Genomic DNA, 25,579 nt, shown 5'->3' with positions numbered 1-25,579 from the left:
GCAGAGCGACTTGATTGAGTTGGCAAGTGGGCAGTTGAAAAACTTAGACAAAATCAACAAGGGCTACAAGTATCTACTTACTGTGATAGACACATTTTCAAAATTTGCCTGGGCTGTGCCACTCAAATCCAAGACTGGAAAATGTGTTACAGAAGCCCTCAGGACAATCATCAATCATTCAGGAAGATCACCGCGCTATTTGCAAACAGATAATGGTAAAGAATTTTATAATTCAGTGTTTCAACAATTTATTAAAAGCCAGTCAATAAAACATTATTCGAGTTACAGTGACCTCAAGGCCTCAATTGTAGAGAGATTTAACAGAACCCTAAAAAATCTTATGTATAAACAATTCACACTGCAAGGTAATTATAAATGGATTAATATTCTTCCAGAACTTCTACATAAATATAACAACTCGGTCCATTCTACAATCAACATGAAACCCTCTGAAGTAACTTCATCTGATGAGCAAAAATTGATCAGGACTGTTTATTATCCTAGATACCAGCCAACAACAAGAAGGGCCAAATACAGAGTGGGCGACCAAGTAAGAATCAGCAAATATAAGCACTTATTCAAAAGAGGCTTTACAAGAAACTGGAGCACCGAATTATTTACAGTGGTTCAAGTTAAACCCGGGACCCTTAACACATATATAATAAAAGATCATCGAGGAGAAATTCTCAAAGGCCGATTCTATGAACAAGAGCTCAGCAAAACTAAACAGCCTGACACATATCTCATAGAAAAAATAATCCGCAGAAAAGGCAACAAGTTACTTGTCAAATGGCTGGGTCATCCGGAAAACAGCTGGATCGATGCAGACAAAGTGATAATATGAACACCTGGGATGTTATAAAAAGGCTGCCAGAACCTGAACAGCAGATTAAGAGAAATGGAGTGCTGCTGCCTGATAATATTAGGTGTCTTATTGTTGGGCCATCTGCTTGTGGTAAAACTACACTAATGGTTGATAATTTTTTATTGGCACCCAACTGGTTAGACTGGAAAAACAGGCACTTGTATGTTTTCTCTAAGAGCTTGGAACAATTAAAATATCAGCAGCTGATGAAGCTATATGATGGATTGGATATAGCCACTTTTGAACCAGATGTTAAGCCATTAGACGAATGTCTCGATAATTCTGTTGTTGTGTTTGATGACATTATACTGGATAATCAAAACAAGGTTAGAAACTTCTTTACACAGGGCCGACACAAAAACATTGATTGTTTCTACCTGGCACAGACTTTTTCTAAAATACCCAAGCAGCTGATCCGAGACAACAGCAATTTTATATGTGTGTTTCATCAAGATCATACCAACCTCAAACATATACATGATGAATATGTAGGTGGGGACTTGAGCTACAATGATTTTTCCAAGTTTTGCAGCAGGTGCTGGAACCAGGACAGTTATGGGTTTGTCACAATTGATATGACAAGAACACCTAATACTGGCAAATACAGAAATAAAATCAACGATTTTCTAGACGTTGAAACATATATAAATAACCATGAAACGACCAGTCATTGATGATCTTAAGTTAAGAGATTATCTTGTAAAAAGATTTAAGGGATGGAAATCGGAGAACCGGGGAATTTATGAAAAACACAAACAAACAGAACAGCCTGTCATTGATGCTATTAATAATTTAGGTAAGAATATCAAAACTGTTACAGAGCAAAATCAAGATTTGATCACGGAGCTTGTGCCTGTAGCTGCAAGAAACATATTAGATTATCCATTCACCCCACTTTCCAGTATTCATACACCTAGTCCTGTTGCTCCTCGAAGAATTGAAGCTACTCTGGATCCTATTGAATTGGGTCTTCTTGCTCAAAAATATTTAACCACACCTAAAGACAATAAAGATGAGGTTTTTGGCTTATATGCCGACACAGAGCTTGATGGCAGCATTATTCATAGAATCGGTAATTTCAGAGTAACTTTTATGGGGGATGATATCATTGTTTATTCAGAATCTCGTCTCGGAGAAAAAGGTGCTTTTGTTAAGTACCCCGGCACACCTGGATTGTGGGAACTGATGACTAGGAAAAGGCCTGGCAGCTATACAGATCAAGATTATGAACATTACAAAGAAATATTAATAAAATCAGATGCTCTGTACCAGAACAATGATCCCACACAAAAAAGAGTCAAGTCTAGCAGTGGAGCAAAATACAACAATTTGATCAAGCCCATATGGTCACAGATCAAGACAGGCAGTGGAATCAAACAATACAACACCCTGCCCAAAGAATTTGTGTGGGTTGATGATGTCAGGAAACTTGTAGATAGGTTATTGGTGATAGCTGGGGAAGAAAATGCTGGCAACCACAATTTTTACAATGAAAAGGTTGGAATTATGGACATGATAAGCACCAAATTGTCCAATTTTATAGTGAATGACCCTAAGGGGATTGGATATCTCATAAAAATTATTAATACTCTACCACCTAAATTTTGGAATGTCTCTGAGGGTCGGGGGCTGGTTAATGACATTATAAACAAGCTGCCATTTGAACTACACATTCCAGGCTATCAGTATTGTGGTCCCGGCACAAAATTGGATCATAGATTAAACAGAGGTGATCCTGGTGTTAATCCCCTAGATGCTGCTTGCAGAGACCATGACATAGCATACAACACACATTCTGATCTTGACAAGAGACATGTTGCAGACAAGAAATTAGAAGAGGCTGCATTTGGTAGATTTGTAAGCAAAGATGCTTCTTTGAGTGAAAAAATAGCAGCATTGGGAACCACCATAGCTATGAACACCAAACAAAAACTGGGGTGGGGGTTGTGAACATGTATATAATAAACCTACAATGAAGGCCAAGGGTGTTATGTATCAAATACCTTATGCAGGTCTCAAATCTCTTAAAACTATTGACAGTCTTTTAACCAAAAAGCAGCGGAAGAAAAAAAATTCTTGTCTTGCAAAGGGCCATGGTATGAAATTGTTGCTTAGTACCCCCCAATTAAAAAAATTACAGCAATCCAGGAAAAAATCACATGTAGGGGGATTTATATTTACCATCCCTGCCATCTTAGCTGCTCTCGGGGCTGTTGGGAGCTTGGCTGGGGGATCAGCCGCCATAGCAAAAACGGTAATAGATGCCAAGAAGAATAGGGCAGAATTAGATGAGCAGAGGCGCCATAACCTGGCCATGGAGAAAAAAGGCAAAGGTGTTAAGAGAGCCATGAATAAGTTTAAAAAAAACAAGAGCCGCTTACAAACCAAGATATTGAAGCTTTGATCAAGCCACTGGGCATCAAACATTTTAGGGGTGTGTACATGTCTGATTCTTTACCAGAACAACCACTCAACAAAGAGTGTGGCATTGTTAATTTGGATGAGTACAAAAATCAGGGCACTCACTGGATCTGTTATCTTAAATATTTAAACAATAAGGCATTTGTGTTTGATTCATTTGGAGGTGTTCCACCTGAAAATTTAATAAAATATCTAAAATCAGCTAATCTTTATTACAATAATGCCCGTGTTCAAAACTTCAAAGATGTTAATTGCGGACATTTGTGTTTATCTGTTCTCAGATATATGTCTCAAATAAATAAACCATCATTTGAAAATTTTCAAAAAGCCTTGTGGTATTTGAAACATCATGGGGGTATTCCATCTCACCAGCCAAAATTCAATATTGAAACTCAAATTACATGATGACATAGTGTATCCCAAAACAATAGCTCTCAGAGCATTTTACGGCATGTACTTGATCCCTAATATTACTCACCACAACAATACAATTGCAGTTGGGGATCAAAAAATTGTCATCACTCCAGGGCAATATAATCTATCCACTCTAAATGCTCAATTACCCAGAGGTGTAGTGTTAAGTCAAAATTCTGTCACTCACAGAGTAGAAATTGCATCTGCTACAGAAACAGTGCATCTGGGTACTATAGGAGAGCTGCTAGGATTTGAGAACAACACAAAACTCGAACCGGCCATCAAACACACTGCTATGAATATACCTAAATTCTTAGCCATAGAGACTCTGAATATTCACTGTAATGTGGCCGAGGGTATGATCACCAAATCAAATGGCATAGGTACTCACAAACAAACCGGCATCATTGCAACATTCAAACCTAATTCCGAATTCATGGAGCCCATCATCTACAATCCATCCCCAACATTATATTTTCCTGTGTGCCATAATAGAATAGATTACATCGAATTGATGGTCACCAATGAAAAAGAAGAATTAGTTGATTTTGCTGGAGCCACAACAACTGCTATCATAGAGATTAATATTTAAATAAAAATACATACAATGGAAAATATTGAGAGTTATGAGCTACAATCATTCCCCCCAAACAGGAGGACATTTGCAAATTTAAATCAACCCAACACGGAGGTTGAGGTTGATCTTGATGTAGGGGATGGCTTTATACACCCCCACAGAGCAGATCTATACATCAAATTTGATGTTGTAAAGCTCGATGGAACAGATTACCCGGCAAATTCGAATATAAGATTGGTTGATAATTTTGTGCCGCATCTGTTCTCTGAAATTGAGGTCAGAAAGCATGGTGTTGTTATAAACAGAGTGGATTATCCCGGCATTACCTCCACAGCTTTGGCCACTCTAAAATTATCCAAAACCGAGGCTTCTTACTACAAAATAGGCGGATTTGAAGCTGGTAATAAGATATTATCCAAGAGCCACACAGTGCTGTTCCCCATGCGCCTGTTGCCAGGATTCTTCTCGGATTACAAAGATATCATGTGGAAGGGTGGTTTAAGAATTACATTTAGAAGAGCTGCCAATGATAATAATGCTTTGATGAGGTACAGTGCAATAAACCCTACAGGAGAAGCTCTGCCCAATACCTTACCTGATGAGGGCAAGTGCATTATTCAGACTATGGAGTTAAGAATCCCTGTTGTTGAATATGAGGCCAGTTACGCTCTTAAATACAAAGCTGATATCCTAAAAAATCCGCAAATTCCTCTGCAATTTTACACATATCAATGCGTACAGAAGCCTGCATCTGGTACCTATTATGAGTTTGATGCAACAACTTCATTCTCCAGTATTCAATTTGACATGCCTGATTTTGTAGTAGTACTGTTTCAGACTGGAAGACACAACAATCAGGAAAAAAATTCAAGTAGATTTGATAACTGCAACATCAAAAACATATATCTTAAAAATGGCCGAAATGAGGTCTTTCCTAGAGAAAATTACAATTTAGACATGTCCAAGAATGATTTTCTTAAATTATATGAGGCTTTTTCTTCCTTCAAGCGCGTCACTACTGGCAATACTGACCTGTACTACGCACCAGATGAATTCAAGGAACGGAGACCCATGTTTGTAATTAACACTTCGAAAAGAAAACAGGTTGTGGTTAATGACAGAACAAACATTAAAATTATCTGTGAATTCCACGAGGCTTTACCAGATGACACCATATGTAGCGTTATTCTCATAGGTGAAAAATCATATGTTTATGATGTAAGAAATGAGCGAGTCACAGAGCAGTTCTAGAAGCACGATTCAGGGCTTCCCCCATAGCGCAGTGGTAGCGTCATTGCCTTGTAATCAAGAGGTCCCGGGTTCGATACCCGGTGGAGGCACAAGTAGTTCGGATCCCACTTCAAAACTGTAGGGCCAGTCCCGATTAGCCTTACTGTGCATAAAATGGACTTAAAACAGCAACTCGAACTAGAAACACGATTTAAACACAGAAACCCATTGGATATAAAACAATACTTTACCGTCAGAAAATATATTACCTACCCATTTTATAGCTTACGAGCAGAAAAGCTTTTACCTACTAACACAGCACATTTGCCATTGCAATTATTCTGTTGCGACAAGATCAAACCTAAATGCAATTCAGTTTGCAATGACAATATCCAGAAGACAATTCCTCAATATGATGGATGGTCCCTGAAAGAGTATATAGTATAGATAAGAATTTCTCTTTGAGTCCCATGACAAATAACATGTAATTTCCCCTCGGAAAAGGCACAATAGAGGCAATATCAATAGATATAATCACTCAGGCAAACAGAATGAAGGCAATTACTCTTTAATAATAAATAACTCTCTGAAAAGAGGCAGTATAGATTTTATCTGTTGGCATACAACCCCCGGCCATGCATAATTAATTGTTGGCCGAAACATGGGACTGATCTAAAGATTGGAAAGAACATGCAATGTTTACTCGACCTCCATTCTATTGTATTGATTATGCAGTTTTGCCCCGTATTGCTGTTACCCAGATAACAAAACTCTGGCGATTCTTAATAGAGAATAGAGAATTTTTTACCAAATTTAAGATCTGGGAGCTATCAACAGGGGCAAAATCTCACGTATGGAATGCCACATCTCTCAGGACTCGAACCCAAAGCCCCTTGTTTACAAAACAACAATATTAACATTTTGCCATCAGATTTTATGAGGACTCAAACCCGAGCCTTTTGATTACAAGGCAATGCACCACACTCCACTCGGTCTCAGAACCCAATAGATATCAATTCAAAATTCCTGGGATTTTGACAGAAAAACATACTATAAGCTTAATTTCTGGTATAGCCAAAAATTGACAAGTTTATGTACAAAAATCTGGATGAAGCAAGTTTTAAGTATAAACAAATCAATCTGAGGAAGCTCTTCGTTTCTGAAAAATTCCCGAGGGCATTTTTACAAAAATCTTGAATTAGACAAGATTCCACACTTGCTCAAAAACTCATATGCTCATGTTAAGCAAGTTTTAAGTGTAGCAAAGCTGCTTGAGGGGATGCTCTTCCTTTCTCGCGCCGTCCATAGCATAAAACCCACTACTTATTTACATTTATAAATTATATCAGCTGAAGCCCCATCTTCTGGGATCCTGAAAAGACAAAATCGCAATGTATTTATTATTTCTATGATAATTATAATTATTCGTAAAGATATTCCATAATTACACTACATTTCATATTTAAAATGTATTTATCACAGATTGAAGAATCGTCAACTATCCGTATATCTGCTAATAATAAAAACCGACTACAACATCGATATATTCGATTTTTTTTGATTTTTTTTGCACCGTGCGTGGCATCAAATTATTTATTACTTCTTGATGATACGAAATGTTCTTGTCATCGACAGATGGCACTACAATCATCTGGATCTGTATTCAAGATAGCCGTTAGGTAGCAAATTAAGTTAAATTTTAGAAGAATTCCTGGAATCTAAGAATTTTCGGAAAGACATATTGTTCATCTACACTTCATATAATCATGATGTTTCCTCAAAGTTGCAATTAGTAACGTGCCCGTTGCACACAGCGAAGATTATAATAATAATTTTAAATATGTTCGAGCATACTAGGTCCAGAACGGTTAGTTTGTATGGACTTTCCAGTTTGATCATTACCAGTGCGTAGTAGACATCGGTTTGTTCATTGAACTCTCCAGCCTAACCAGAGTGGCCTAACTATTGCCTATTTTTGTGGGAGCAGGAAAAGGTTTATTATTCATTTGCCGTGACTCATCTCACCCAACAGGTTAGTAGGTGTCGGGACTTGCCCCGAGTTGATAATTTCCTGGAGATAAGGTCTTACTCGAAAAGGTTTATTATCCAATATTCACGGTTTCTTATGTGCTAACCCCAATCATACAAAAAACAGTCGAGCTACAATAGGCAGGGTAGAAACATGGGGTGAACTCTGTACTCTGTGCATGTCCCTTTGTTCAACAATGAGTATCTAAGATAATGTGGTGCCCTTCTTCACATCGAGCATGCACCTTCACGACACATTGTACATTTGCCCTGGTTTTGCATCTCGCTGATTGATTGGTTTGGTTTATTTTACTTCGCTTTTCTGCCACTTTTGGCTAATCGCGACGATGAGGATGAGTGACGATATGGTGAAATCGATAAAGGAATTCTCGCGAACATCCAGACCGGGATTTGAACCCGGGACCCCTGGCGTCATAGCGCACTGTGCTGACCACTCCGATACAGAGTCCTGCATTTCTTGGCTACTCGTGACGATGAGGATAAATAATGATTGAAATAATGAAGACACACTCACAAAAGAACAAAAAAATGCAGGGACTCGAGCCCAAAACCTTCAATAACGAGTTCGTGTGTTGACCACTGAACCATCGAGGTTGCCCTTTTCTGTACCCTCTTTGGTAATTGACGTCTATTGGTCACCCATTGACGTACAATAAAATAAGTCACTGTTCTTGCCAGTTGCTGCTTCGGTTGCAGTGTGCAGAAGGAAGGCGTATTTGCTTTCCTCCCGGAGCCACATTTACCGAGGCCCGCACAAGGTCGCTGAAACAACACGCCGTTTCGGCTCCTACCAGCCCAAGCAGAGCGCCAGAAGAATTCTCTCTCTTTTCAGTCCCCCTGATAGCAGAAGCAGTGATCCAGACGAATTATTTTTTCTCGTTAATTCTCCTAATAGTTCAATCAGTTATCCAGGTAGTTTAACTCCTAATAGTTCAAGTAGCCATAATTCTTCTCTTCCTTTTAAACCTCTCCTAATAGTTGAAGCGGTGAGCCAGACGAATTATTCTATCTCGTTTAAACTTTCTTTGTAGTCGGAGCAGTGAGCCAGACGAATTATTCTCTCTCGTTTAAACTTCTGATAGTGGAAGGAATGAACCAGACGAATTCTTCTATCTCGTTCAAACCTTCTAATAGTCGAAGCAGTGAGCCAGACGAATTATTCTTTCTCGTTTAAACTTCTTAATAGTAGAAGGAATGAACCAGACGAATTCTTCTATCTCGTTCAAACCTTCTAATAATCGAAGCAGTGACCAGACGAATTTCTCTCTCTCGTTTAAACTTTCTTTTCTTTGTAGTTGAAGCAGTGAGTCAGACCAATTCTTCTATCACGTTTAAACTTCTAATAGTCGAAGCAGTGAGCCAGACGAATTCTTCTATCACGTTTAAACTTCTAATAGTCGAAGCAGTGAGCCAGACGAATTCTTCTATCACGTTTAAACTTCTAATGGTCGAAGGAAGCCGCGAGCCAACCTAATTATTTGCTCTCATTTCAGCTGGTGCTGGTCCCACTATCGGAGGAGAGGACCTTCTACAGGACAGCGGTGCAGAAGGACACCAACGACCCAGTCTTCGAACAGAAGTTCTCCTTCGAGCTCCTGAACTCTGACTTGGCGAAGAGGCTGCTGGTGTCGGTGTGGCACAGGGACAAGGAGAGAAGGTAAGGCATCGATTTCATGTTCTCCGGCTGCGTCGACCGCAGCAATAAGTTCCTTAGCCGTTCAATTTCGCTGCCTAACCGTAAAAAATTACGAGGTCTTTGCCGGGAAGGAAGGAGCAATCATTTCTTGATAAACGCCTGCAATTCTGAAGCGATTATTACTTCCACAATGCAATTAAAGTGACGTTATGGTCTGCGATCCAAAATCTCCTGATATATAAGTTCCCTGGGGATGTAACGGTGGCACAACTGTGGCTGTAATGCACAGAATTAGAAATATGGAATGCGCTCTTTAAAAGCTTGACAAAGACTGCTTTCGTTGGTTAAAAAAAATAACAGATTAGCAACCTTCTTTTGTTCGGGGTTGGTGAAGGCTCTTGCTGACACTCTACATTCTTTGGAGGTTTTTTTTACACAAAAATGAATAAGTAAAACATGGCACTGATATTATTTACGAACATTTCTTCTGATAGAAAACCGAAAGGCACACTTCGAGGAAAATATATCAATACTTGATGGGAGGTCACTGTAGAAGAGAGATCTTTGAATTTCTGGTCTGGATTTTCTTATGTAAAATAAACTTGCGTTGTGCGTATATAGGTACTCGAAAGAAGTGGAATTCCGCAAGGAGTGTGTTGCAGCGGATTTTACCATTGACAATGTTGTATAAATAATTGAAATCACTCTGCAAATGGCACCGATATGCAGTCTGTAAGTTTAGAAAAGACAAGAGATGCGGAGTTGAAAATTGCGTAATGAGGAAACCCTGTAACGAACTATAGCCAGGAAAAAGTGAAGAACAGAATCGATTCTAGAGAGCTGACTGGGACATGCCATGCAGTATTCTATTATTGGGGAAATGAATGACTTCATGTATAAGGTGAGGGCTGAGATATAATTAATTTCTGTAAAATGATAGACCTTCCTGGTAAGTTACTGGTAACTCTGTCTCCTTATAATCAAGTGGTCCCGCCCGTCGGTTCTCTGAGGAGGCACGGCACGCATTAGTACGAACCAAATATACTGGTGTGGCCAGTGGCGGCGATTGGGTTCCAAAACGGGGGTGGGCAACGACAGTTGGCAGATAAGGTTTAGCATAGTGCGGGGGCAAAAGTGGCAAAAAGTAGGGCGGGGGCAACTGCCCCCCACGTCCCCCTAATCGTCGCCACTGGGTGTGGCTGATTGTATTGAGTGTTTTGAACATGCCGTGCTCAAAGATCTTGTAACTAATTATTAGGTCAACAGATGGCACTAATGTGCTTAATCCATTTCATGCTCAGTAAACAAATTATTGAATTGCCAAGTACACAAGCTCAGACCAGCAAAATAGTAAAATTTAGAAGGTAATTAAAAACTGTAAACTTGCAGGAGCAACAACACTTTGTGTCAACGAAGCATGGTTGGATCTCGAATATTTCAGTAGAAGTTCTAACGACGTAGGACTAGATACATGGAACTTTCTCTTTCCTTCCAGGGTATGTATTACGTGTGAATGTATAAAGCTGATACGAAGAATTGGTTAGAATATGAAACTGTCCGGTTTAGTGCCTCTGATTTCTTAGTATTAATGGATTCCCGAAAAATAAGCCCTGCTCAAAAGATATATGTAAGGCTGGCTTTAGACGGATGCGTTTCCATTAACATTTTTGCTAGCATAAATGCTAGGTAAATGCTTGCAAAAATCTTATAACAGAGAGTACTTTGCACGGAAGCATTTCATGGAACATTTCGGTTAGCTGTTGCGATTACAACGTATAATACATACAGCACGAAAGGCAGAACGAGTTACACCATCTACGGTGAGTTCACGGTGTTTACAATTGAAACAACTAATTTATTCTTCCACACGTGTATTGTATGAGCTATAAGTATGTATTTAAGCAGTGCCATTGATTTGCACCTAAAACATTTTTACAGGAAACGTTATTCCTCTCGGTTGAATAGTTATTGTCTTTCAAAAATGTGAAGTGATACGTTGTTTACGTCTCACTCGGCCGCCATTACGCACGTGACCTAGAGGTCGCTTCTGATTGGTTATGCTACGAAAAATGCTACGGAAATAGGACGGATCCTATCTTTGAGAAATGCCATAAGATATTTCACTTTATATGGTAACATTTTGGCCATGGCGTAAACGTTAAGGAAAATGCCCAAATAAAATGCTTTCGTCTAAAGCGGGCCTAATTTGTCTTAACGATTTCTGCTAAAAAAAGATATCGATAAATTGTATATAGTAACGAAGACACTTCGAGATAAAGCACAGGATACAACCATGTTGCAGGTCTTCAAGTACTTGTTTCCATAAATTCCACATACGAGCATGGTATAACGTTCAGCGTACCACGTGCAGCGTGAATTGTAGAAGCTATCATAGAGATGTAAGTTGCTTGTAGACATACATCATGAAAAGCCAGCCTCCGTGGCGGAGTGGTTAGCACAGCGCGCTACGACCCCAGGGATTCCGGATTGGAATCCCTGCCGGAGAATGGGTGCTCTTTGTAACTGTATCTTCATCATAACATCACTCATCTTCATCTTCACGATTAGCCAAAGTGGCAGAAAAGCGAAGCAAATAAACCAAATCAAGCTGCAAAACCATTGAGAGTGTTTATAATTCTAACTGAGGTGACTACACGCGCAAGTGTCTTTAGTTCCTCCACACTAGACGCAACGTTGGAGGAGCTAAGGGTCGAATTTCTCTTCTATACCCCCTTTCCAAACCAAGATGGATGGGTCTTTACAAGATTAACAAGAAGTTCAACTCTTTTCAAAGCTTCTTTTCCGAACAAACCGGTCAGATCGAAGGAAGGGGGAAGAGAAAAAGCAAGGGACAAATGCGCTCTGGTTCATCTTTCATAGCGTAAAAGTCGCTTAAGATTCACCAGCGTCTGTTCTCCCCCTTTTCTTTCCGACGACTTCCCCTTGTCCCTCCGTGGTTACGCATCCACGTCACACGCTGCAGGTCAGACTGGCTTTCCCTGTTTCATCCCAGTAATCCTTGGGGATCGCATCAAGTCATCATCCGAGCGAGGGATTCAAAAACTGTGGCGGATCGTGGAAGGATGAAAGGTGCCGCCGTAAGGGGATGCTTCATAGGAGCCGCCACGTCGTTCAGACGTTCAGATATCGTTTTAATGTTCCTTTGATTTTCTGAACGAGGAAGGAACGGATTTCCATCGCAGACAGTATAGTTGAAGTCCTGATTTAAACGCCACTTTACTTCAAAGAAAATTCCGAACCATCAGTTTCCCCTCTGACAACCATATGCCAAGTCCACGTGGAGCCCAGTATTTCATTGACTTGCTTTATTTTACTACGCTTTTTTGTGACACTTTTGATAATTTGCAAAGATGGGGATGAGTGATGATATGATGAAATTGATGAATAGACACTCTCAAATATCCATGTCCAGGCCGAGATTCGAACCCGGGACCCCGGAATCGTAGCCCTCAAAATATCAGGTGCCATGTTTATTTACAGTTTAATGATATTGACAATACGTATGATTTAACACGATTAGTATTTTGTGTATTTTTCTACACAAAATATTTGCTATTTTGGAACTACTATTAAATACATAATTCTCCAAAATCCAGCTATAAAGACTATAAAAATACAGGGTGTATCATAAGTGTTGGTCATAAATGAAGCCAGTGATACATCGCGTCAAACCCAGACGAAAGTTCCTCTCGCACTTTTCCGAGAGATGCTCAGTGTCCGAGCTAGACACCACCGAAAGTGTGGGAAAGTACAGTTCACACCTCTGTAGGACGAGTACTTTGGGAGTTAGAAAGGCGGTTCCAAAGAAATCATAAAGGAATATTTTGCGCTCTACCAGAAACGCACCATGGGAGATCTGTGGGACCTAATGCGGAAGGGACTCCCCATAGGAAATGGGGTTCCCCGTGGAAAGAATACGTGAAAGGGGTATCTGAGGAAGCAAGTGGACGTCAATTACATGATATCCAGATACCATTCACAATTACCGAAACACGAAACCGAGAAAAAGGAAAGTCTCGTCTCATCTCGTCTCGATACCATCCCTAATCTAAGCGTACATGACGTTTTTGGAAATCACTGTACTTCATACCGTAGGTGCCTTTGAATCAAGTAAAAGGTACGACTTGTTCTGCTAGTACGTATTACGTAATACGTAATTTGCGTATCCTTACCGTCAGGGGGCAGCGTGACTTGCGTCAAGGCTAGAAGGCACACTGAAACGTAGTTCAGTAAGTGTGTCTGTTCGAGACGGAATACGTACAACAGTGTCTGTCAGTGAAGTCCATGTACTTCGCGATTCAAATGGAACGTGTGTACACTAACAAGGAATATGCGGACATGCATTTCTTCTACGGGAAAGCAGACGGCAATGCAGTGGAGGCTGCACGCCTGTACCCGGGAGCTTTTCCTCGCCGACGGCACCCTGATCGTCGCGTGTTCATAAGATTACACCAACGCCTCCGAGAATACGGGAGTTTTGAATATGGAGAAAGAAGCGGTAAGCCAACACGTATCACAGTGGAAGAAGAGGAAAGCATTTTACAACGCGTTGAAGAGGCACCAGGGACGTCAACTAGGAGGATCAAGGCACAAGAGCGAGGTGTGTGACGTATTTTACACCGCCAGTTGATCTACCCGCACCATCTCCAACGCGTACAAGGTCTTCAAGCAACGGATTGCGAGGCCAGGGTTAGGTTTCGTGAGTGGATCCTGCAAAAACCTGCATTACACCCACGCTTTAGGTGACATTTTGTTCACAGACGAAGCTGGATTCACTCGTGACGGAATTGTAAACTTTCATAATACTCACGTGTGGTGTGACGAAAATCCCCTTGAAATGTTTGAGTCACGACATCAGCAACGTTTCACCTTGAATGTGTGGATGGGTGTAGTAGGTAATTTCATATTGGGACCTCACATCCTGCCACCCAAACTCAATGATCGTGGGTACCTTCAGTTCCTACGTAATCATCTTCCACGCCTCCTGTAAGATGTTCCCCTTCACCAGCGGTTGTGTATGTGGTCCATGCACGATGAAGCACCAGCACATTTTGCTTTACCTGTGCGACGGTACCTTACGCGACGCTATGGTCAGCACTGGATAGGTCGTGCGGGGCCTGTACTGTGGCCACCACTGTCACCTGATTTAAATCCATTGAATTTTTGTATTTGGGGTCACATGAAGAGCATGGTGTACAGCAAGCTCTCGTGCCGATAATGTTGCCGAGTTAGAGGAACGTGTGATTGATGCATGTGCACAAATACGAGATATACCGGGGAAATTGGAAAGAGTGCGGAATTCACTACACCGACGGTTGCGGTGTTATGGAAGTCATTTTGTTCACTTGCTGTAACTTCTTGTACAGTGTTCTACCTGTTAAGTAAAGTGTATCATACGTGTTCAGGGTATATTTTTTAATACCTTCCTTGAAACTGTTTCCCATGCGAGGTCACATTCAACCACAATGTTTTCCTATGACATTCGTCAGCCAACGAGCATTTTTCTTGCATTTACTATCGGTGTTGCTATTCCCATTGCCCCTCCGGCAACGCAACCATGCTAAAGTTATCCTGGTTTCGTCTATTGTGTTTCCGTAATTGTGAATGGTATCTGAATATCATGTAATTGATGTCCACCTGCTTCCTCAGATACCCCTTTCACTCATTCTTTCCACGGGGAACCCCATTTCCTTCCGCATTAGGTCCCACAGATCTCCCATGGTGCGTTTCTGGTAGAGCGCAAAAGATTCCTTTACGATTTCTTTGGAACCGCCTTTCTAACTGCCATTGTACTGAACCTACAGAGGTGTGAACTGTACTTTCCCACACTTTCGGTGGTGTCTAGCTCCGACATTGAGCATCTCTCGGAAAAGTGGAAGAGGAAATTTCGTCTGGGTTTGACGCGATGTATCTCTGGTTTCATTTATGACCATCGCTTATGATACACCCTGTATTTAATTTAATATTTAAGTCACACTTATAGTTACACTTTATTATCACTGGAAGAAAAGTTACAGAAAATGATTATAGTTTTATTAACATACTCAACATACACTTTGCCTATAAAAAATTATTGGATTTTAAATCAAGAGAAATGCATGTTTACATTTCCTGTCGTATAATCTTAATACCATCAGTACATGAATTTTATTTCCTTCCTTTTCCTTAATTAGAGCCTAATAAACACCATTAAATTATTACGAGATTAATGTACTTCCACCAAAAGTGATTGTGATATGTACAAAATACTTATGCTCATAATTCTATAAATTATTTATTTAAAGTGATTTTAATCAACCTGATTTAAATCAATCCACGTTGCTTATGGTGCACCCAACTTCATTTTGTAATCATTATCTATTTTTATGCAGGAAGAAAATATTCAAATTCAAATTTAATTAATTCCCGTTTTCGTACATTAGCAGGCAGACAAATTTTAACGGTAAAACAGCGTAAATTTTTTTGGTAATCAACCGTGAAATAGTCTTAGCATTATTTTCATCCGCCCTCACCATAAGTACATATATGTTTTTAAAAACTATATCATATATTAAAATTACATTAACTATGTTAACTATGTAATGACCGTTAAAACTTTAAAAACGGTTATGGTAACTTTTTACGGCAGTTGGATGGCAGAGGAAATTTACGGCCTTGAACCGTCATTTCTCTAGTTTTCTCTACAAGATTTCTTCCAGAAGATTCCGTCTGGGAGGTTTAAGATTGTTTTCAGAGGGGTATAAAAGTATATATAATGCTAAAGTGACTATAAATTAGAGTTTTGTAAGAAAATAGAAAATAGGGGGTCTATATAATTGACCCTTTCCGAAAACACCCAAATGACAATCCCTCTTACACGTAGTAATCCTTGGACTGAATTTTGCACACTAACGAGGCTTTGACTTCTGGACTCACAGCCAGTTAAAAGCTCTGTGGAGCTCTTGTTTTGTGTTGCAGATCATTCTCGCGGTTAGCCAAAAGTGGCAGAAAAGCGAATAAAACTAATCAATCACCGAATTAAAACTTTAGCGGGTTGTTGAGTGTATGAGGAAAAATCACTGGGCTACAATCCACATTGGCACACACCGTGACGAATCCCGATTCCGTTGTTGCTGCGTTAGGCCTAAGATCTTTTCGATCCCAACTAAACGCCTGTCTCGTTGTCAACAAGTGCCAATGCACTTTGAAGAAGCAAGGTGTGGATTGAACAGTACACAACAGTTCATTTGCATGACTCGCCATTACTTCCTGATTTCTTCTTTGCATAGGCTATACTAAGTCTGGTACGGAATGAATATTAATGCAAATATATCGGTTGGATGGTCGTTAAAAAGTGTGACAGGTGGCAGCACAATAGGCTATTTGCATCCCCTTAAGAAAACCTTGCCCAGTGTTAGAAACAGGGATGACCTTGAGTATCAAAAAAAAGTGCAAGGCTGTCAAAAAGTAAACACAGCAGGACAAACACGAAAACATAAAAAGGCATCCTTAGATGTAATGGCGAACACCTACTAGACATAGAAAGTCGTGAACATTAATAAAAATAAGTGCCTTAGGCCGCATCATTATAGAGATTCAACTTTGGATTTCCTGATACTTTTCCTCAACTAGCTTTTAATTGTCTCCACGAAGACGGAGTTAACACCGAAATTATGCACCGAATCCGGACCCGCTCGTACCAAAGGCGATAGCAATAAGCTAAGAATTCTTACCCAATATGAAGAACAGATGGTTTCCAAGTTTAAGATGAGAAAAATTAGCACAGTTTACAAAGATGTGTGTGACAATTAACCCTTGAATGGATAAGATTAAGTCTCTCAAACCTGAGTTCAGAGGAACTAAAAACAAAATTTTATTGCAGCATACATATTAAAACAATATAACACTACAGTCTCGCCGCTCTTATATCCGGCGCAGGAACCGCCTTTATGGCAGTGATCCCCTGTTGCCGCGTTTACCTACGAAGGAACTTCGCGGTCGAACAGCCAATTAGACCTACTGCTGCCCCCTCTTTGGGCAACAACCAGCAACCTCTCAAACCCTCCTGACCCCGAGCAGCCAGCAGGGAAACAGGATTTAGTCAAAATGACCGTTCTCCGCAGTGATTGCACACCGGTTTCCAGACCGGCGGCATTATTGTACTCGTGTAGTATATTACAATTGAAACAACACTTTACAAAATTGTCTTCTGACGATTGATTATTATTTTTGCACAAGGAATAAGTAAATTTTGGGGCACAAGTTATAAAGGTCTATGCAGTCCATTTAATCTTATAAAATATGAAATTCACGTTCAGCTCTGATTTAAATTTAAATATAGAACACATTTTTGTTTCATTTTAGTTATCTGAATCAGATGAACTGGAAACAATTTTGAAGGACAAAATCAAAATTCTTGCAAAATTTCAAGGAAAAAAGGCCCAATGTTATTTTCGTAAGTTTTTGTAGGTTAACATTAAAATACTTCATAATTCGAGGTGGGGGAGCATGTTCGAGGGTTAGAAATGACATCACGCAACAAACCACATGAGTAGTGTTGCCCCCGAGACGAGACGGGACGAGACGAGACGGCTCCTGAAAAGTCTCGTCTCGTCTCGAAAGTCTCGAAAAAATATAAACAAAATAACTAATCAATTGCAAATATTTATTTATTCGGAATAAAGCATTTTCTTTGGAAACCCAAAACAGCTTTTATTACATGAATTCCCCCTCGAAAAATCCTAATTCGTCACACGTTGTCCGTAACGAATTTGCCCAGACTTTAGCCTCGTGTCCCTGTATCTTCCTACTGAAATTTCCTCAGAATACCTTAAATCTGGCAACTATCTGCCAACCCAAGAGCTCTCTTCCATTCATCCTTGCGCAAAACGATCCGGAGGTAGTCACTGCCATTGTTTTCTACGGCCCTGTTCCAGCCATACTGGCGACAATCGTCATAAAATTTCTCGCCCAAACAGACTCTTCTTTCATTTGCGACCCCTCTTCTCAAAATCCACAGCAGCCTCGAGTGCTGGTTGCAAACTTCAAAGATTTCGCACTAAAATCCTAGGTAAAGGTAAAGTTCCAAGTGCATATAACACAGTGCCATGAAGGCACATTTACGGGATGTGGGGGAAAGGTCATTTTTGAGGCGAAGTGATCAGTATCACACTCCGGCCGCTTTTGCCCTCCAGGATTGCCCCCATGCACCCATTGATATGAGGCTGTTGAGGCCGGAGCTGCTTTATGCGGGAACAATGCGGAATAATTCCGACCTTTATTTACCCACTCCGGGATTCGAACCCGGGTCTCACGCCTGGCAGTCAGACGCCCTAACGACTACACCACCGCGGCTCTAAAAATCTAGTTCAATTAGATACTCTGCTTTGACGTAACGAACATAAAATTGCCTGAAGTCATAGGAGTAATAAGCGACATTCGACAGCAACAAGTGTCGCTTGGAAATGAACCCACAGTAATAAATGCAACCTTCCGAACGGAAGCGACTAGACCGGCAAGCGGCACGTGTTGCTTTGTTGCTTGCGTGTCGTTCGGACTGAGCCGTTTTTTAATAGCTTGCCTTGTGTCGCCTCTGTCTGTTGGTAGTGAATTCACAGTGAAAACTTGCTTATAGACTAAGGGAGATTTCACATCGAAGCGACACGCGACCCGTAACACGTGTCTCTTCAGGATTTCACCAATCGAACGCAGGTTTGTGCGGCCTGCCATGCTCCTACGCTGTGAAACGTTGCTGTTGATTGGCTCGTTCCAAAGCAACATGTGTCCTGTGTCACTTGTCGCTCCGGTCTGAAATCTTCCTAAAGGAGCGTGTCGCTCGTTGCTTTGGTGTGAAAACCCTGTGTCGCCTGTCACTTCAACCTGAAAGCTATCTTGTGGAAATTTCGCACTGAACCGACAAGCGACACGTATAATTCACACCCAAGCGACAAGCCACACAATCCTCTTCAATCTGAAGGAAAACATTCACCCCGCATCCGTGAACAACGGACCGAGGCTACAAGAGACACGTGCAGCTTTTCGTGTGTCTTCTGTTCGAAAGGTTGCATTGACTACTGAAAGTTCGCTTCCAAGTGACTCGTGTCGCTTGTCGCCTGTAACTTTGGAGTGAAGAAATCCTCCTCACAGGAAACTCTTCAAACCGAAGCTTCACGTCTCGCTTGTGGCTTGCTTGTTGTTCTGCTTAGGCCGTTTCCTGGATACCGTATATACAGTATAGTCGCGAGGGTTGTTATCCGCGCATGCGCGATGAATGCTTGCTTATAAACTGAAGTGTCCCTGTCGTTCGTTGCTTCAGTGTGATACTTCCGTGTCGCTTGTCACATTGAACAAGTCACAGGAGAGAAGCGACAAGCAACATGTTTCGCTTGTATACGAACCCTCAGTAAACGTAACCTTCCGAACCAAGCACCATGTCTCTCTCGCGTGTCGCTCAAATTGGGTCGTTTTCTTAATATCGAACGTAGTATCGCCTCGATCTGTTGGTACTGCCCGTGCGGTGAATACTTTTATCATAGACGGAACGGAAGGGGATCCTGTCGCTTGTCAGTTCAGTGTAAACCCCTATGTGGCTTGTCGCCTGTCGCTTGTTCCTTCCGTCTGAAAGCTCCCTGCGTGCACGATGGATAAAGAGTGGATGGGAGCTAGAAAAGCAAGGCAGATTCTATACATTATCTAGCTATTGATAATCAACAAACTTTATTTGATATACTAATGTTCTTATGTTCTCACTATAGCTACAGTGAGCAAGGTGATTACAGGTTTAACAAATTTTCGAGAATAATATTTGTGATGTCTCCCAGTTATAACTTTTGTTGGCATAATATCCTGCATTACTTTCACGAGACAAAACGAGACGGGACAAACGAATATTTTCGAGACGAGACACGAGACGAGACAGCATTTCCACGAGACGAGACGAGATAGACCAAAGTCTCCCCTCGTCTCGTCTCGTGGGCAGCACTAGACACATGGTTCGGACTCCTCCGGAAATATATATTTTTAGATACATGCATGGTTGAAGGCGAGCTGTTTGGCGTCGTATCGTGTGACAAGTGAAGTGGAAGGTCTTCGCCTGACATAAAATCTGAAATTTCAGTTACTGGAATACATGCATGCGGATTGAGAACAGCTTTCGCCCACAAGCTTGAAGAGCCCGTTCCGTTATCCCAGTGCTTAGCTTCTGCCAAGAGACTGCTGGTTTCGAGAGCCAATCCCCTCCTCCAGCCCTGCGCTGATTTGGAGAACCTCTCGAGGCAGTTGTTTGTCAGTGCTCAGGAACCCTTCAAAGACACTTCAAATAAATGAGGAGGGAAAAAGCTCGGTGCTTGCATTATTTTGATCTGGTGGCGAAGGCGTGTGCAATGAGCAATGATATGTTGCAGTAAAGGTGTTGACTGCAGTTGTGCACTGGAGAGTACATAAAATTGAAATTCTAAGGTGCCTGTTGAGTCACGACGTCGCTTTCAACACCCGAAACGTGTCAAATGACACATATACTGTAGTTTGACTCCAATAACACATAAACGTACATAAACTGCAAATGATGCCCATTTTGGTGTGTCAAAATACACACAGAAACGCATAAAGGGACATTTTTCTCAGCTGTTGTTCCATGTGATGCACTAAAAATCAGTTAGAAAGACCATTTCAGATAACAAAATTACACTTGTGATGCTTCAATTCACACAGTTAAATGTATAATTTTGTTATCTTTGGGTTCTGTGTGTGGCATGCTAGAATGAATCACAATATTTCTTTCTTGTCCAAACAACAATAGATTGTTGGTTCGGTGGCCGAGTGGTGACTTCGATCTCGCCTCAAACTCCAACCTGGGTGTTATTTGTAAGTGTCCCATTCACTCCTCATCGTCGCGATTAGCCAGAAGCGGATGCAAGATAATATAGAATTACAAGTAGTTATCTGCTCATGCAGCATTGCAACTGAAACATCACTTTACCAAATGCCTGTAATGCTGTCTGTGCTAAACGCTTTGTGTTCAGCAGTGCACGCCTGTTTGCGTTATTCTGCCATCTAGTGGCTCAATCTACAATTACGTGATGGGGCATATTAAGAGTCCAAACTTGGAGATATCCTTTATGTACTGATATGTGTCTTTTTGCTGTTTGTGTTATAGTTCTTGTACTATTGAAAGACTTTAAGTTGCCACTGGAACTTTAAGGCCTTCTTCATTCATCACTATTACCTCAGACCAACGTAGAATCGTAGCATACCTACGTATATTATTGCATTTTATATGTGGTTGCTGTATTTCTGTTATTTAGCATAGCATTTTAGCCACTTTTGACTAATCACGACGATTAGATAAAAGTGATGAATTCACACAAAGAACACCTATGCCCAGGCCGGGACTCGAACCCACGAACTTTGATGGCGAGATCGAAAGTCAACTACTTAATACACTCAGCCACCCCGGTGTATTTATATGCTAAAAAGGGGGAGAACAATGTAACAGCCCCTGCCTGGGGACAGTTTCTTCTCCAGCCTGCTGCCTGCTGCCTGCTCTCTAGCCTTCTTAAACCCGAAGGTTCATGGCTGCAGCAACACAGGCCTTCCATCTGTCCCTATCTTGAGCAAGATCTATGTACTCTTTTCCATCCCTACCGATTTCCCTTAGGTCCATCTCGACGTTGTCCCTCCATCTTCGTCTTGGCCTTCCTACTGGTCTCTTACCATCAGGTTTCCCAACAAGAATCCTGAAAACTCCTCTTTCCTCTCCCATTCGTGCCACATGGCCTGCCCACCTAAGTCTTCTTGATTTAATTATTCTAATAATGTCTGGACATGAATACAAATTATGTAGTTCTAAATTATGTAACCTTCTCCACTCACCTGTCTCCTCATCCCTTTTAGGTCCAAATATTTTCCTAAGGATCCTATTTTCAAATACTCTCAATTTATGTTCCTCTTTCAATGTAAGGGACCAAGTTTCACACCCATATAATACTACAGGCAAAATTACGGTTTTGTATATTTTAACTTTTAGATTCTTAGATATTAAACGAGAAGACAAAAGTTTATGAAGAGAGAAGTAACATGCATTTCCTGAATTAAGCCTACTTTTTATTTCCTCTTTAATGTAATTTTCATTTGTTAATATTACTCCTAAGTATTTGAATTTGGAAACTGTTTCAAACGAGTTGTTATCAATAATTAGATTTTGATTATTACCTAACACTTGGTTTCGGCCTGTAAGCATATATTTAGTTTTCTCTTTGTTAACTTCCAAACCTATCTCTTTAGCAGTTTTGAAAAATATTTTAGCATTATTCTTAATTGTATTCACATCATCCCCCAGTAAGTCTACATCATCTGCATATGCTAACAACTGAGTCACACCATTTAATTTTAGTCCTTCTTTAGTTTCTTTTACCTTCCTAACAGCATATTCTAAGGCAAAATTAAAGAGCAATGGAGATAATGCATCTCCTTGTTTTAACCCATCATGAATTGTAAATTTGTCCGACATATTAATACCCACACGAATTTTACTTTCTGTTTCACTGGTGCATATTTTTATCATACTAACAAGTTTCTTAGGTATTCCAAACTCTACTAATATATTATATAATTTATCTCTTTTGACCGAATCATATGCTTTTTTGAAATCAATGAATAGCTGATGGACATTTTGATTATATTCCCACTTTTTTTCAAGTGTCTGTCTCATGTGAAAAATTTGATCTGTGGTTGACCTGTTGCGTTTAAATCCACATTGATAATCACCTATAATTTCATTAGCATATGGGGTTAGTCTTGTTAAAAGAATGTTAGATAATATTTTATATGTTGTTGAGAGTAGAGAAATTCCACGGTAATTATTGCAGTTCATTTTATCACCTTTTTTAAACACAGGAACAATTATGGATTCTTTCCACTGTTGAGGGATTTCTTCTTTATTCCATATTAAACAAATTAATTTATGAATTTGACAAATTAATGAATTTCCACCATATTTAATTAACTCAGCTGGTATTAAATCAATGCCAGGTGCTTTGTTATTCTTTAGCCTTTTAATAGCATCTTTAACTTCAGTCAAGTTAGGTTCTGGGACTAAAGGTTCTGCTGTGTGTACTTCATTCACTTCTGATTTATCTCCTACATGGACATTTAAAAGGTCATTAAAGTAGTTCTTCCATCTATTTAGAATATCGCTTGGGTCAGCTAGAAAATCACCGTCTTTATCTTTTATCAAGTTTACTTTAGGTTGCCACCCCTTTCTAAACTCATTTACACCTTTATATAAATCTCTGATATTTTTATTTTTGCTGTTTGTTTCAATTTCGTTAATTTTGCTTTTCAAGTAATCTCTTTTTTTACTTCTAAACGTGCGGTTAACTTCTCGCTTTATTCTATTATAATTGTTTAGATTTGTATCATCAGAGTTATTTAACCACCTAAGTCTAGCCTGATTTCTTATTTCTATTATATTATGACATTCATTATCAAACCATGGCTTACTTTTTCTCGGTTTATGGTATCCTATACTTTCTTTAGCTGCTGATTCTATTGCATTACGTATGTGCTCCCAATTCTTATTTACGTCTGTTTCATTTATATTTTCATCATCATTTAAATCCTGCAAAACATCAAATCTATTTGACAGTTTAATTTGGTAATCTTTCTTAATTCTTTCATCAGTAAACTTTCCTGTATCAAATTTTAGAACTTTTAGATTTTGTTGCTTATGATTTATCACTGAGAGTCTTTCTCTTAATTTAGCAATTACTAAATAATGGTCACTGGCACAGTCAGCACCTCTATGTGTACGAACGTCAATTATACTAGTATGCCTTCTCTTATCAATGAGAATATGATCTATCTGATTATGAGTTTTACCATCTGGAGAAGACCAGGTATATTTATGGATATCTTTATGTTTAAAAGTGGTACTTTTCACAATTAAATTCTTTGAGGTTGCAAAAGTAATCAATCTTATACCATTATCATTACTTAATTCATGAAGACTTTCTTTACCAATCGTGGGTTTAAATGTCTCTTCTTTGCCAATTTGTGCATTACAGTCACCTAACAGAATTTTCATATCATACTGAGAAAATTTATCAAAGACCTGTTCTAACTCTGTATAAAAATCATCTTTAGTATTATCATCTTTATCTTCCGTTGGTGCATGTATGTTTATTAAAATAATTTTACACCACCTACCCTGTAAAACTGCATATGATATCCTATCATTAATAAATTCTACTGTTTTAAGAGCCGAGATAATTCTATTATTTATGAAAAAGCCTGTTCCAAAATTATGATTTTCAGTACCACCATAGAAAAAAGTATAATTTTTAGTTTTACAATTCCCTTCTCCTGGCCACCTAACTTCCTGGACAGCTACTACATCTAATTTATACTTGACTATCTCATTAACTGTACACTGAAATGCCCCAGGCCGGTAAAGGCTCAGAACATTCCAGGTGCCTAATTTAATATTTTTCTTATTCCTAACGTAGATCTTATCCTTAGTCCAGGGACCTCCCAAAGTAGTCCCCACCCGGAGATCCGAACGGGGGACTATTTTACCTCCGGAATATTTTACCTTGGGAACATCCATGGCCTTATATTGCTGATTCTTGACATGGCTTTTTACAGTGCAGAGTTGTCAGCTCTACGCCTAACCCCCAATATGAATGGAGGAACTACTACACAAGACAAACACAAACACGTTAGACAGCACAACTACTACACAAGACACACACAAACACTTCACAACTATAACACAATATAAACACAAACACACCACAACTACTACACAAGACAAACACAAACAAATTAGACAGCAATAAATATACAGTGAATATCCATTATTCTATTTGGTTTGATTGATTGATTTCGTGTTTTAAGTCCACTTTATGCACAGTAAGGCTGATTGGGACTGGACCTACAGTTTAAAGTGGGGCTCAAACCACTATGTGTCTCCGAGTATCGAACCCAGGACCCCTCGATTACAAGGTGATGATGCTACCACTGCACCATCAGGGAGGCCATTTATCTATTTGGTTTATATTAACTTCGCTGTTTCTTCTCCAGCCCCTCCTTGTAATTGCATATTACTTCCCATAGATGCATAATGCATAAGTGAATGCATTCTTTATGAAAAAACTGTATCTCTTATTTGTTTTGAATAGTAACAACCCCAGGGTTTCTCCAAAGGAAACAACCGGTATATCTCTTCAAGATTTTAGACGGACATTTATTGCTGTCCCGGTTCACTTGAAATGCAAATGTGTTCATTCCATTTGTACCAGAATCTCCCCTCGGTCGCCTGGAGCTACTGCCCGCTACGTCCATTCCCCTCCGTCCTTCGGGAATTCATTTCAGGAAGATATTAACTCCA

The 25,579-nt window shown here is 39.9% G+C and overlaps 1 protein-coding gene across 1 annotated transcript in view; it reads left to right on the top strand.

The window, feature by feature from the left end:
* PsGEF (Protostome-specific GEF) overlaps nt 1-25,579 on the top strand; it is a 296,488-nt gene that overhangs the window by 62,945 nt on the left and 207,964 nt on the right. Inside the window, exon 5 of the mRNA XM_083144724.1 lies at nt 9,050-9,213. Within this exon, the coding sequence (XP_083000850.1) occupies nt 9,050-9,213 (164 nt within the window). The remainder of the gene's footprint in view (nt 1-9,049; nt 9,214-25,579) is intronic.

Source organism: Lepisma saccharinum, chromosome 23 (genome assembly GCF_977018435.1).
Source record: "Lepisma saccharinum chromosome 23, izLepSacc3.1, whole genome shotgun sequence".
Lineage (NCBI taxonomy): Eukaryota > Metazoa > Arthropoda > Insecta > Zygentoma > Lepismatidae > Lepisma > Lepisma saccharinum.
Note: the sequence above shows the minus strand (reverse complement) of the source record. Positions and strands in the feature narration are given on the sequence as shown.